General features: G+C 49.4%; 1 protein-coding gene across 2 annotated transcripts in view; it reads left to right on the top strand.

Annotated features, from left to right (window-relative positions):
• RAB3GAP2 (RAB3 GTPase activating non-catalytic protein subunit 2) overlaps nt 1-14372 on the top strand; it is a 51640-nt gene that overhangs the window by 17760 nt on the left and 19508 nt on the right. For both annotated transcript variants that reach the window (XM_066595090.1, XM_066595089.1), the window contains exons 6-15: nt 600-675; nt 2131-2232; nt 3315-3414; nt 6969-7067; nt 7733-7881; nt 7963-8042; nt 8144-8233; nt 10009-10148; nt 12288-12504; nt 13903-14046. In XM_066595090.1, coding sequence (XP_066451187.1) covers nt 600-675; nt 2131-2232; nt 3315-3414; nt 6969-7067; nt 7733-7881; nt 7963-8042; nt 8144-8233; nt 10009-10148; nt 12288-12504; nt 13903-14046 — 1197 coding nt within the window. The remainder of the gene's footprint in view (nt 1-599; nt 676-2130; nt 2233-3314; nt 3415-6968; nt 7068-7732; nt 7882-7962; nt 8043-8143; nt 8234-10008; nt 10149-12287; nt 12505-13902; nt 14047-14372) is intronic.

The raw sequence follows: 14372 nt of genomic DNA, 5'->3' as shown, positions 1-14372 counted from the left end.
TGCACACGGTAATGCATGGGTGCTCATATATATTACATGTATAGACGTGGTCACTGGTGCAGGAGGTGCTGCACACGGTAATGTATGGGTGCTCATATATATTACACGTATAGACGTGGTCACTGGTGCAGGAGGTGCAGCACACGGTAATGCATGGGTGCTCATATATATTACATGTATAGATGTGGTCACTGGTGCAGGAGGTGCTGCACACGGTAATGCATGGGTGGCCATATATATTACATGTATAGACGTGGTCACTGGTGCAGGAGGTGCTGCACACAGTAATGCATGCGTGGCCATATATATTACACGTATAGACGTGGTCACTGGTGCAGGAGGTGCTGCACACGGTAATGCATGGGTGCTCATATATAATACATGTATAGACGTGGTCACTGATGCAGGTGATTGGCAGGGAAGAGGAGGCCTTAGAACATATAGGAGGGTGATGTGAGCGGATCTCTCCATCTGCAGGCTGTAAGGGGATGACTGATGGATCCTACAATATTAGGGGTCTTGGAACAGCATGCGGCTCTATAGGGTCAGCGTGTGCGTGCCCTTCTATATACTTACCCTGTCACGTCTTCATCCCACAGGAGCTCCACTGGGCGGCCGGACTGGACGTGTATCGTCATTGGCTTCACCTCTGGATACGTGCGCTTTTACACGGAGGTCGGTTGTGCTTCCTCATCTGTATACAATGTTTTCTTCTCTTGTAGTATACGGGGTGAGATCGTGTTCCTCACATTAGCGGGTCGGGGTTTATACTTGCTTGAACAATGTCTGCAAGCAGAGATCTTGAAAAGCTGAGGCACTGTAGAACTTCGTCATACAAAGGATAGCCTCTAATTGCTGAGGCCCAAAACCCCTTTTTTAATTATGTAAATGAGTAGCTGGGATGAGTAGTGCGAAGCCCTGCAGAGTTTCCAGGTTGCCAAATCTGAGTAGTTGTATCACTAGGCAGTTATTATTGATGACCTGTCCTCCGGGGTAGGACATCAGTAGCTGATCAGCTGGGGTCCGCCACTCTGGACCCCGACCGATAAGATGTTTAGGGCGCCTCCTGTCACCTGCAAAACACGGTACGGAGCGGAAGTAGACAGCGCCAACCTCTGTGTAGTGGGAGGAGCTGGTAATTACAGGTGCAATCGCATTAAAGTGACCGTCCCTCCAGTCGTAAACAAATAAAGATGGCTGAAACGCTTCTCTAACTCCCCGATGTACACTACGTATTAGCTTGCATCGCCTGAACAATTGCACAAGAGCCATCGTCACCGTTAGGTTGCTGGCGCTCGTGCAGGTCGTTTAGACTGGCAGAGAGCACCGCTGGCTTCTCGCTCAGCGCTTCGAGTTCTAGTAGGGTGCTGAGCGGGGATCGTTCACACCGCAGCGAGAGGCCATCAAGCTGGTTGACAGTGAGCGACCGACAGACTGTAAACGAATAGTGCGCGTTTAGAGGCGACGATTATCGCGCAAATCTGTGTGAATGAATTCTGCTTGATCATCAACCTCTGCAAATGGCCCTTTAGTCGGAGACCCTACATGTTGATCCGACTGGCCGGCACTGGTCTATTGTAGCAGGTGTAGCGTCTTGCAGCAATGATGTATTCTAATGCACGGTGTCCGTCAGGCAACCAGAAGCGGTTCGGCCATCTTTCTTTGCCCAGGACTAGAGGGTTGCTTTAAAATCTATAAAAGCTGCTCCTGCAGTTGCCAGCGCTGCCCACGAGGCGGGTTGGAGCGATTGACCTCCGCTCGTACCCTGTGTGTTGTGGTGCTGACTCGAACAGCTGATCAGTCGTGGTCCCGAGCGGCGGACCCTGGACGATTAGCGACTGACGACCTATCCTGAGGGTGTGTTATTAATGACATTAGACTTGATGCACATGGCTGTAACTGAGTTGCACCTGAGGACCTTCAGTGCACGCACTCGTCCGTGTGCTGTCTGATACACGCATGCACTGTATGTCTTATTTTGCAGACAGGAATGGGGCAAAGCATGAATTAAATTTTTTTTTTTCTTGTGAATTCCATGCTAAAAAGAAATATAAAACCAAAAAGTCTTATTACATGGTTGTGCATCAGTGTGCGTCCAGCCTAAACAACGTTATTACTACTTTCTTCCAGAGCGGGGTGCTGCTTCTTGCTCAGCTTTTAAATGAAGACCCCATTCTCCAGCTGAAGTGCAGGACCTATGAGATTCCCCGGCACCCGGGCGTCACTGAGCAGGTAACGGAAGTGTTTCTGTATGTCTTCACAAAGTGTTTGAGGACTACAGACTGTTTCTCCTCTTCTTGCTGTCCTCCAGCTAGAACTCACGCTTCAGCTAATATCCTTCATGTAAAGCATGTAAATTTCCCGTAACCTCCCGAGATGTGATGGGAATACCTATTTATAAAGATAACCTGTTTCCCCCAAAAAATAAGCCCTATCCTGATTTTTCAGGATTTTCGGGGGGCTTGGAATAGAAGTCCTACCCTGAAAATAAGCCCTAACTGCATCACATGGAAAAAAAAAAAGGATTACATTATCTAGCAGGCTTGGTTCAGGTCCCTCCCGCTGCCCTCTGGAGCTTCGATGTGCTGCTTGCAGTCCTCGGCTGCCCATAGAAGATCACTTCCTGTTTATGGGATTCATAAATCCCACCTCCAGGAAGCAATTGGCTGTCATTGCTTCATCGAGCGCTGCATTGATTGGCTTGTCGAAGAACCAATCACAGCCATTGTGTTGTGGAGGCGGGCTTTGTGAATTGGCCAATCAATGCCGCGGCTCAGTGTGTCGGAGCTCTGGAGAGCAGCGGGGAGGGACCTGAATCAAGCCTGCTAAGTATAATAAGACTTATATTAATTTTTGTCCCATAAATGCATCAGTCTGGAGGTGGCCACGCCAGCTGGCATGCGGACAGTGTTGGAAGCGGATAGCGCTGCCAACATTGTGGCGGCCCAGGCTGATTTCACATTGAATTCAATGGAAGCTGCACCAGAAAAATCAACCAGGGTGGCTGCAACGTTGACAGCGTTATTGGCTTCCAGCGCTGTCCACACTGACGGCAGCCTGGCAATCAGCTGATAGACTTAGATCCCAAGTGTTGTACCCCCGCCGATCCGCTATTGATGCCTTCTCCTGACGATCGGTTGTCAATAGTAAAGTCCCAAACAAATCCTTCAACTTCTCTGTCCTCCTTCTAATTATTTAATGTGTGATGGAGATGCGTTGCTATGATGAACTCTGCATAGCAACCCTGACAGCTGTGCTCTGTGAGATCCCATGATGGCGGCTGCATGTACATTATTTTATGTTTCCTCCTCAAGCACGAAGAGATGAGCATCTTGTACCCGTCCGCCGTTGTGACAATCGATGGCTTCAGCCTTTTCCAGTCACTCAGGGCTTGTCGCAATCAGGTAGCACGAGGTAAGTCTGACGTATCTGCACCCGTCCACCGTATTACCATCGGTCATGCAGATATCGCAGTGCGTTATTGTATGGCGCCGTTCTTCAACTGTCAGTGGGATTTACATAGAACTGCAGGTAGACCTCCTATACGATTAGAGGGAAGACCTCCCTTTGCTGTCAGGGAATGGAAGCGTTCGTGTTTTACAACCGGAGTCTGACAATGGATTCAGGCTGAATGCATCTCGCAGCTGAGAGCTTGTTAGACTTGTACCCCGTGTGTGAGCTAAATATATGGTATTCTCACAACGCTCCTCTCTAGGGTTTGCTACAATGTAGCAGTGCAGATAAAATGCGTCAACCTGGAGACTTCAAGGCCGAATGCCCACGGACGTGTCCGATTCCGACTGCGAGGTCTTGTAGCAGAATCGGACCCTGTACCCCGGCGGTGACCCGCGCGTGCCTGTCATGTTGTCCTCTTGTCCTCTCTGCTCTGTGGATGTGCTGGCTGGCGTGCCACCATACATACGTAGTGCAGAGAATGACGCACTATTGTTCCGGGGACGCGGATCCGCGATGACTCAGGCGGGACGGACGACTTCTATTGACTGCAATGGAAGCGGTCTGTGCGAGGCTCACACTAGAATAGGACATGTTGCGCTTTTATTTTATTTTTTTTCTTGTCCTCCCCCACGAGCGTAAAATCGCAGTTGATTTCCACTCGTGGGCATGGAAATGGAAAAGCGTCCTGCAAAGCATGTCTATGGGCAGTATTTGCTGCTGGCTCCTGAGGCAAACGCCCGCTCCGATCCCGTGTGCATTGGGCCTCACTCTGAGGATGCTGTAGTTTTGGGTCCTAATGTAGCAAACGGCCCCTATTATGAGAGATGTCAGCCCTTTATTGGAGCCCCCGGCTCGCTCACGATTGGCGCTTCCCTGTATGGTAATTCTCCTCGTGACCCCGGAGTGCGGCATAAATTCACATGATGTGTTTTTTGTTTTTTTTTGTTTTTTAAAAAAATTTTTTTTTTCCCCTGTGGATGAGTTTTAGTGTGAATCCACATAAGATGGAGGAAAACATCCAGTGGAAGGGTATCCTGCGGTTGGAAACAACTCATCCCTGAAAGGGGTCGGAGGAGGATGTCAGGAATCGTTCTGACCAACAGGCTGCACAGTCAGCTGAATACAACGCTGGAGCTCCAACTAACGTGTCCGATCGCACAACTCGCCGTTCCTCCGCACGGAGGGTATAACAGCGGACGACCAGTTCCAGCGCCATTGTGTCTAAGGGAAACAGAAAGACTCCAGCGGGCAAAAGAGCGCAAAACTTGTATCGCTGAACAGCGGAGAAACATCCCCTGGTCAGATGGGTCCAGATTTCTGTTGCTGATGGGAGGGCAGAATTTGGCGCAAGCAGCATGAACCGCTGACCCCTTCCTGTCAGCCAGACAGAACATGTCAGCACCGCCATCTAATCTGCGGGAACTACAAGAAGCTTCCTGTCCGCAGGGGCCGATATTCCTGCAGAACAGTTTCATCACCCAGTGGGATCTACACCACGATGAGTTAAATGACAAATTCGTCTCTGCTGCATCTGTAGAAATCCTAGCATCGTCTCCTTACGCGCTACTTGCCCACTTGAAGATGAGTAGGATTTCCTCGCATACCCATAACCGTGCCATGCGTTTGTAGGAGCGTTACCATGGCGCCCGGGAATCTGTGTGGGTGAACGCTACTTCACAGCATCTAATTATTTAGTTGCAGCTTGTTGTTCTTGTTGGCCTATTTCTGCTGCCGGGGCGCTGCGCCCCTTCCAGATAATTGGGGGGTTTTCTGTATTCACACTTGTTGCCTAAAGAAATGCGCAGCTTCTCCACAAGTGCGGCGTCTGCAGGAGACGTCATGTGCGGTTGGCTCGTCCGCCCGTAGATGTGTAATCTGCAGTATTACAAGGGATTTGGGCTGCTTGGGGGCTTCTTCCGCCTGACCTCCTCCTCAGCCAGAGTTATGTAACCGCGCTGATGAGACGTCATACATCGTGTTCAGATAGATGGAAGAAAGGGAGAGCGGAGAATAACGGATGACCGGGAGGCCGGAGATTCGGGCCGGGCCGCACACCGACAAATGTGCGATGCGGAATCCGCGGTCGATGTCCTCTGCACCGAGGAACCGCAGCAAAACCGTTCAGAACATCCTGTGCAAAGTGGCTTTTTCCTACACGATTGCGGAAATGAATTGCAATTTCCGCAAGCGGAGGAAAAATTGCTGTATTTTTGTGCGGCTCCGTGCGGACGGCTTCCATTGAAGCAACGGAGCAGGTAAAAGATTTTAAAAAAATCTGTACTGTGGATGTCCGATAGCGAGCCACCACGGCCATCCGCAATACACATAAAGGAGACACAGGTAAGCAGGTTGCCGTCCGTGGTCCGTGGATTTCTCTGCGGGCTCCGCATGCTGAATCTGACCTGATCATGTGCAGCCGGTCTTGGGTAGAAGTAAGCAGTCACTTTATTAGAGCCCCCCCCCCCCCCCCCCCCCATCTAGTAGCGTTGGACTCCCTTGGCCTTCATATCTGCAGTACTTCATAATGGTGTAGCTTCCACAATGTGATAAAGTGGCTGTGCAATACCGGCCCCTGCGGACAGGAAGCTGCTTGTAGTTGCCGCAGATTAGATGGCGGTGCTGACATGTTCTGACCTGCTGACAGGAAGGGGTCAGCGATTCATGCTGCTTGTGCCAAATTCTGAGCTCCCATCAGCAACAGAAATCTGCATCCATCTGACGAGGAGATGTTTCTCCGCTGCTCAGTGATACAAGTTTTGCGCTCTTTTGCCCGCTGGAGTCTTTCTGTTCCTCTTAGACACAATGGTGCTGGAACTGGTCGTCCGCTGTTATACCATCCGTGCGGAGGAACGGCGAGTTGTGCGTTCGGACACGTTAGTTGGAGCTCCAGCGTTGTATTCAGCTGACTGTGCAGCCTGTTGGTCAGAACGATTCCTGACATCCTCCTCCGACCCCTTTCAGTGATGAGTTGTTTCCCTCCGCAGGATCCCATTTCACTGGATGTTTTCCTCGATTGCGACATTCGCTGTATACTCTCCACATCATTACATGAGAAAACCCCGGCGGTTGGTGGTGAGACCCCGGCGATCCCTTTACCATTCCCATCTAATGTGGATTCACACTGAAACTGATCCACAGAAAACTTGTCACGGGATTTTATGCTCCGGGGTCACAGGGGGAATTAGCATCCAGGGAAGCGCCAATCATAAGGGGTCCGGGGCTCTGATAAAGGGGTCATTTAGTGTATATATGAGAGACTGATATTGGATAGACTGACAGGTTGCATTGTTCGGTGGACAGATCATCTCCTCATGTAACCGGGATGTGCTGATGACCGTCATGGAAACTAGAAGTGACTGCTGTGAGCGCGGTATTTGTCCGTGTGACAGGGCCCTCCGATGTTGGGTTAGATCGGTGATCCAGGATTGCACAGAGTCCATTCACTTCTATATACGGTGCAGTGAGATATGAGAAGTCGGTGATGTGTAACATATTCTTCCATCGTTCGCCAGCTGCTGCTTCCGGCAACGAGAACGTCCAGCCACCGCCTCTAGCGTACAAGAAGTGGGGTCTGCAGGATGTTGATACTATCGCTGATCACGTGAGCGTTGGTGAGTAAATGGTGTGTACAGGCTCTAAGGGTGGGACGTCGGCTCGTTCTCCTCTCGCTCTTTCTGATTGCTGGTATTAATCCTTAGCAATCCAATTTTGGATTCAGGGTTTCCTAGGGGGCTTTCTCTTTCTGCCATTATACAATGGCGCTGTCTGCTGACAAGAGCCAGTACTGCAGTATGAGACATGCTGGAGAGGCCCCCAACCACATAGCAGCCAGTAATCTAAAGTAAGAATACCCTGCTGGACATCTTCTGACATCAGAGCTGTACAGCCTTCAATCAGAATGTCTTTAGACGTCAGACAGTGAATTGGAAAGGGTTAAAGTGGGTTTTCCAATAATTGACGTTGATGAACTTTCCTTGGGCCCTCTGTGGGTGATGGGTGGGAGTCAGCCCCAGACAAGTTAAAAGCTAGGGGTCAGAGTTTTGCTGCAAATGGTACAGCCTTCCTGGGACCCCTCTTTGTTCTGTTGGTTCCTGGGACCCCCTCTTTTTCACACATTGGTGCGCTGTCCCTTTAACATTGCAGTGCATAAACTGTTTGCTGCTGTCACGTTTTGTATTGCTGGGGCCGCAGCACCCCGGTGGTGGGTATAGATCCTGCCGCAGGGTATAAGGTAACCGTTTATACCTGTCTCTATGCTTTCCTTCTCTGTCTCCAGGTGTCATGGCGCTCTCCCCGTTTGATCAGATGAAGACTGCCTCCGTTTTGGGAGGCTTTAATGCCGCCATAAAGAGCAGCCCTCCCACCATGTCGCAGTATATTACTGTGGGCTCTAACCCGTTCACCGGCTTCTTCTTTGCCCTGGAGGTCAGTAACGCTTCATCGCAGCATTTGATCTACTACATTTGGGATGGTTCTCCTCCTAGTGTTACATGTTTGTCATTACAGGGCAGTACGCAGCCGCTATTATCCCACGTGGCCCTCGCGGTGGCCAGTAAACTGACTTCGGCCCTGTTTAGTGCTGCCAGGTACTACCCTACAGATTGCATCGGTGGTTTTACAAGTGTCCACCTATTGATGGGTGTATCTCATGTCAGAGTTGTATCCTCTCCCTCTCTGTATATTGCAGCGGCTGGCTCGGATGGAAAAGCAGACATGAGGAAGAACCACAGCAAAAGCAGAAGCCTAAGGTTGAGCCTGCCACCCCTCTGGCTGTCCGGTAACTTCACCTCTTCACTTGAAAGTATAGCACCCCCTCCACACTTTATGCTTCACTCTGTGACACGGTCATGGATTACTCTGCAGCTTTTACTGTAAGCAGCCCTACCGAAAATGGTGACGGTCAGGGGCCACAGGATAGGTGATTAAGTCTGAGACTTTTGAGACCTCCACCTGTCCCATTTGGACCGTGGGTATAGCTGCTGCCACTTGGAGGCGGATACTAAGTGGAAACCTGTTAGCTCCTCCTACTAGTTCCACCCCCTTCTTCAGGCACCAAGCTAAAACAGGTTTCCACAGCTTCCTGCACCTCAGATTGGATGCGCTCTGGCTCCACCCTTTAACTCCTTCGGACCGCCTCTGACACGCTTCCCTTGGATTCCGTCGTCTTCCACCTCAGTCCAGCAGCGTGAGCCTCTCCAGCGGTACTCGAGGGGAAACGACCTTCGGGACATTGGGTGAGATGTCAGGCTGGCGCAGATCTCCCCTGTAGTCAGCACTGCCGTTTCCAGCAGCAGTACCCTATTCGCATTCTGCATATTACTCAATGTACTTTATAGTTCCCCATCTGACTACAATATCCGATCCCACGGGTGAGACCCCCTGAACGGGGAACGGTCATTGCTATGCATTTTGCATGCTCCCCCTGCAAGATGAAATTCCATTGCGGTCAGTCGGACCCACTCAGAGCTGTCTGCTACCTAGGCCAGACCCCAACCCTGTCCCTGGGCCATCCACACCTCACCAGGGCCTGAACCTAAATGGGAACGTTCACGCTCTAGCGGTCTTGGACCCCTAACCAAAGCGTCCAGATCCATCATAGAGCTGTTACACAGGGCAGCGAGTCGGAACCCACAGGAAGGTTCTGATGCTAAAGAATCCTTAGCCTTCCTTAAAATTCATCTAAACCTCAGTACTTCACGAAGAAGACAACGAACTTCCCATTCCTTTCGCCATGCCAGCTCATCAGAATTAAGGCAACCTTTTGTAGATCAAAGAAAGACACTCCTTCAACACTCGCCCTCCCTGGCACCCCCGCCTGCAAGCTACCAAGCCCACAATATGGATGGGTCGGTGCATCCAGACCTCGACATAAACCGCCCGGTGCTGCATATTCACAAGGAGTCACTCTGAGCTGTCGCTGCATCCATGGACAAGGGCGAGTGCCTGTCATCTATAGACCTCAAGGATGCCCATCTCCACAACCCGATATGCCAGTCCCACAAACGCTTTCTGTGTTTCACGATCCACTCTCACTACTTCCAGTCTGTGGCCCTTCCCTTCAGGTTGGCAACGGCTCCTCGGGCCTTTATGAACGTTCTCTCCACAGTAGTCACGATCCTTCATTCTCGGGGGGTTTCATGGCGATTCTCTAGCTGGACAATATTATTAAAGTGCCAATCTGAAGAAGGTAATCCATTGTAGTGGACACCCTCAGTCTATTTGGCTAGATCCTCAACCTCCCCAAGCCATCCCTATCCCAAGTCATAACCTCCCCAAGCCATCCCTATCCCAAGTCATCGTTTGCCTGACATTCCTCCAGTGTAAATGGGCCTTAACAAAGTAACTGTACATGTCCATTACATCACGGTTGAAGTTGTATGGAGGGGGGGGGGGGTTAATAGGTAAAACATATGGTGACAGGTTCCCTTTAAATCACACAGCTGCCTCATGCGTCCGGTAACTCCTTACCTTCACCGCTCATCAATGACTGTAATTAGAAATTGGACTTCCCTTCTGTCTTTCTTGGTCATTGACTTTGAACTTCTCTTTCAGATTTGGCCTCCCAGATTCCCGCCGTCGCGGGGAGAGCATTAGTCTATCGCCCTGTAATACGCTGGCCGCAGTGACCGATGACTTTGGGAGGGTGATTCTGGTGGATGTAGTAAGAGGAATCTCCATACGTATGTGGAAGGGTAAGAATCTGGTGATGGCTGTGTCGCCTATTGCTGAGCTGCGGTTGTCGGTACGCGGTCTGCATGTAGCGCCGATGTGTATAGCTTTATTGACACCAGGTCTTGTGACAACAGAGCTTGCATTCTAACATCCGTGTTATATAGCACGCACACAGGTTGTTACATTCATGTCTTATGAGTTAAAGGGGTTTTCAGGCAAATTGGTCATCAATAGTTAATCAGCTGGGTCTGCTGATCAGCTGACTTGGGCATCCACTATCACAACGCACATGGGTACGGACTGGTAGCATCTGACCCCAGTGTAGTGGCTGCTGCTCCCAATTGTATGTGCAGCTCTTATTAAAGTCGAAGAGCGCTTCATCTGCAATTATGAGCGCCAGTCCCTTCAGTTGTCGGAGCATCCGCTTCCGCTCCATACCCCTGTGTGCTGTGGCAGTGACAGAGGGCACTCGATCAGCTGATCGGCCACGGTTCCAAGTGGTAGACCCCAGACAATTAACTATTGATAACCTATTTGCCTGGAACACCCCTTTAAACAGGTTGTCCAGGACTTTAACTGTTGATGGCCAATCCTCAGGATCGGTCATCACTAGTTGGTCGGCGGGGATTCGACGCTCAGTATTTCCTCCGATCAGATAAGGCCCAGGTCCGCTTTCAATGCCGGAAGCAGATGTTTCTGTCAACCTTGCACCAGCTCGGATTGGTAGTGCTTTGGGTTAATTGCAAGCTGTGCCTGCAGTACCAACCCGGGCCTCTGCAATATGGACAGTGCAACCTGCTTTCATCACAGACAGCAGGACCAGCAATCAGCTGATGGCACTTGCAACAAATTTTTATAAAATGTTTAACCGAAAGTAATTGATACGTTTCTGTAAAAATTACCACCTGCTGATTCCACGGGTAAAACGAAATGAGGGCTGTTTTTTGCGGGACGCGTTGTAATCTTTAATGATCCTATTTAATGTACCGTATAATGTACTAAAAAACTTTTTAAAAGTTCCAAGTGGAGTAAAATGGGGGGAAAAAAACAACAAAATTCTGCCATCTTTCAGTGCGGCTAGGTTAAACGGCGCACAAACTGCAGCAAAAATGACACGGTAACTTTATTCTGTGGGTCAGTGTGATTACCACGATACCAAACTTGTATAGTGTGGTGTGTTTTTTGTTTTTTTTATTTTTTTTTAATTTATTTTTTAAAGACTTTTTTTTAACATTTCTGCCGCCATCTTCTGCGCACAATAACTTTTTTATTTTTCCGCCCACATAGTTGTGCGAGGGCTCATTTCTTGCGGGACGCCCTGTAGTTTGCGTTGGTACCATTTTGGATACATATGACTTTTTGATCACTTTTTATTGTATTTTCTTTTCTTGGAGACCGAATGACCAAAAAAGCGCATTTCTGGCGTTCTTAATTTCTATTTTTTCTTTTCGGACAACGTTCACTGTGCGCGGTAAATAATGCGTTACTTTGATAGATCAGTTATTGACGGACGCAGCTTTTGATTCTTTTATTCAGTCTCTCCAACGACCTGTAAGAAAACAGATAATTAATGACAGCTTACTGGCGGCCGATCCGCAGTGTTTACACCATGTGGACACATCCCCCTATATGTTACATAAACCTACCCTTATAGTGTTCAGTCAGCGCGGCGTGTAACAGTGATTTGTGGAATAGTCAGCCAATCACTTTGGTTCTTTTTATTAAGCAGGTTAATGGCGAGCCGACTGAGTTAATTGTATCGGCAGATTTCAAAAAAATACAACGGCGATTGGATGACATTATTCCCCATAATTGGAAAACCTTACGTGGCAGAAAAAAACGGATATCGTATCTGAGTTCAGCACTAAAGTTACTATAAGCCGCCGATCTGCTTATCTGTTACAAACATTGTGTTGCACTGTGTAGGCGGGGATCCAGAGCGGCAGGACCCCGCTGATAACTATTGATGACCTGTAGGTCATCGATATAAAAGTCCTAGAAAACCCCTCTAATCTCAGCCTGCGGTTATTGAGGTCATTGTAAGAATCCCGCGCCATTACTCCAATCGGAATCTGCGGTGAATATTATCGCTTACTTCTGCGCAACCGTATTCGATTAACGCGGCAGTTTCTAACATTTCCCTCATTGCTGCATTTCAGGTTATCGGGATGCCCAGGTTGGATGGATGCAGATAGTGGAAGACCTGCATGAGAGGGAAGCCGAGAGGGGGCACTTCTCTCCATTCGGGAGCACGCAGGGACCATGTAGAGTCGCCCAGTTCCTGGTCATTTATGCCCCCAGACGGGGAATTCTGGAGGTGTGGAGCACTCAGCAGGGACCCCGCGTCGGGGCTTTCAATGTCGGGAAACACTGCAGGTGACGTTTAGTTGTGGTATATATGTTATGTGGTGGGTAAATAGTTTTGTGTGAGCGGAGCTGTTTATTCAGTGGGTGAAAAGTTGCCTGTCTTATGTTTTGTTTAGTAGGGGTTTGTCCCACTTGTAGCTGTTTGCGTCAGGAAGCGGAAAGCTCCGTACAATCTGCAGTGGCCAAGGTTGGTACTACAGTCCTATTAAACTGAATGGGGCTCAGCCTACAATACTAATCCGGAACACTGTAATGTATGGAGCGGTCTGCTTCCTGTAGAAAAACAGCTAGAAGTGGGACAACCCATTTAAAGGGATATTCCCATCTTGTAAAGTGACGTCATGTTGCTGGGATTCATCATCTCTGGGCCCTACCGATCCTGAGAATGGATATGCTGTCTGCTACTATAGGGCTGCTTTGCCTTCACCTTTTTTACATTGCTGCAATGCAGGGGAAACGTACGAGGGGACGAGCTCATGTTAGTATTGCAGCCCCTTCATTTTTTAGGATTGGTCCCAGAGATCAGCACCTCACCAGTCGTACAGTGATGACCTGTCCTAACGACGTGCCATCCCTTAATAAGTTAGGAATGTCTCTTTAAAACCATTCTGCTTAAAGGGGTTGTACCAAGATTACAAGTTACCCCTTTTCCATGGGATAGGGGATAACTTGCTGATCAGTGGGGGGGGGGGGGGGTCTCACTGCTAAGACCCCTGCCGATCTCTGGATCAGGGGTCCTGTGTCTCCTGTCCTCCTCATTGCAGGGTTACTGTACCCCTCAGCAGTGAAGAGGGGACTGAATGAAGCACTGGTCATGCAAGCGCTCTAGCGCTGCATTCACTTTTAGTGGGACAGCGGAGATACCGCCCAGCACCCGATCGGGTATTTGTCGGCTCCATTGAAATAAATGGAACACTGATTGCGTATTTTCAGCCAGTGCTTCCGTCATACTAACATCGCTGCTGGGGGGGAAGACCCACATAGTTACAGGCAGAACGGGATAGGGGATAACTTGCAACCTTGGTACAACCCGTATAAAGGGGGCGCTGAGACTTGCAAACGTGCAGTTCTGCCCCCTGGAACCTACAGAGCCGCAGGGTATGGAGCGCAGGACGCCATTGTTGGTGTACCTGACCTACCAGATTTGCAGGACGTGGGTGAGAACCCCTCCGTACAGTGAACTCCCTGCGGTCTCAGGTTGCTGATATAGAATACTTTCAGTTTTGGGCTTTTGTGTTTCTGAAGGTTTTTTGTACTGTGAGTGCAAATATTAAGACCTACATAAAAGTCAGCGACCGTTTCCTCCTGCGTGCGAGAGGCTGGTATAACGACCCGCGCCGCAGGATGGTAACCTCACACCGCACTACATCCGCATCCCTGGTTATTAACAGGATCTTACTGTTGCAGATTGCTGTACCCCGGCTACAAGATCATGGGGTTAAATAATGTGACGAGCCAGGGCTGGCAGCCACAGACCTACCAGATCTGCCTGATAGACCCCGTATCCGGCAATGTGAGGACCGTCAGCATCCCCTTCCATCTGGCTCTCAGGTAAGTGGGCTGATCACTATATAGCAAAGGTAAGCTGGCCAAGAACAGTGTGTAACAGGTTAATGTGCGCAACGCATCTTCATGCAGAACCATATACAGAAGTAGCAATGTTTAACTTGACACCACGCGTTAAATAAACTGCGGGGCAGAAGGTTTTCTTGCCTTTTTTTTATGGCTTTTGTTGTGCTAAAAGTGCCCCATCGCAGTACAAGGCCTCATGTCCACGGCAAAAATGTCATTTTAGGTTTTAAAGATGGGTTATATAATATGCATAAAAGCTCTGTATACAGTCTACATGAGGGCGCTATATACAACTTGCATGATGA

This window comes from Eleutherodactylus coqui, chromosome 3 (genome assembly GCF_035609145.1).
Source record: "Eleutherodactylus coqui strain aEleCoq1 chromosome 3, aEleCoq1.hap1, whole genome shotgun sequence".
Lineage (NCBI taxonomy): Eukaryota > Metazoa > Chordata > Amphibia > Anura > Eleutherodactylidae > Eleutherodactylus > Eleutherodactylus coqui.
The sequence above is the reverse complement of the archived record's forward strand: the minus strand, read 5'-3'. Positions and strand labels throughout refer to the sequence as shown.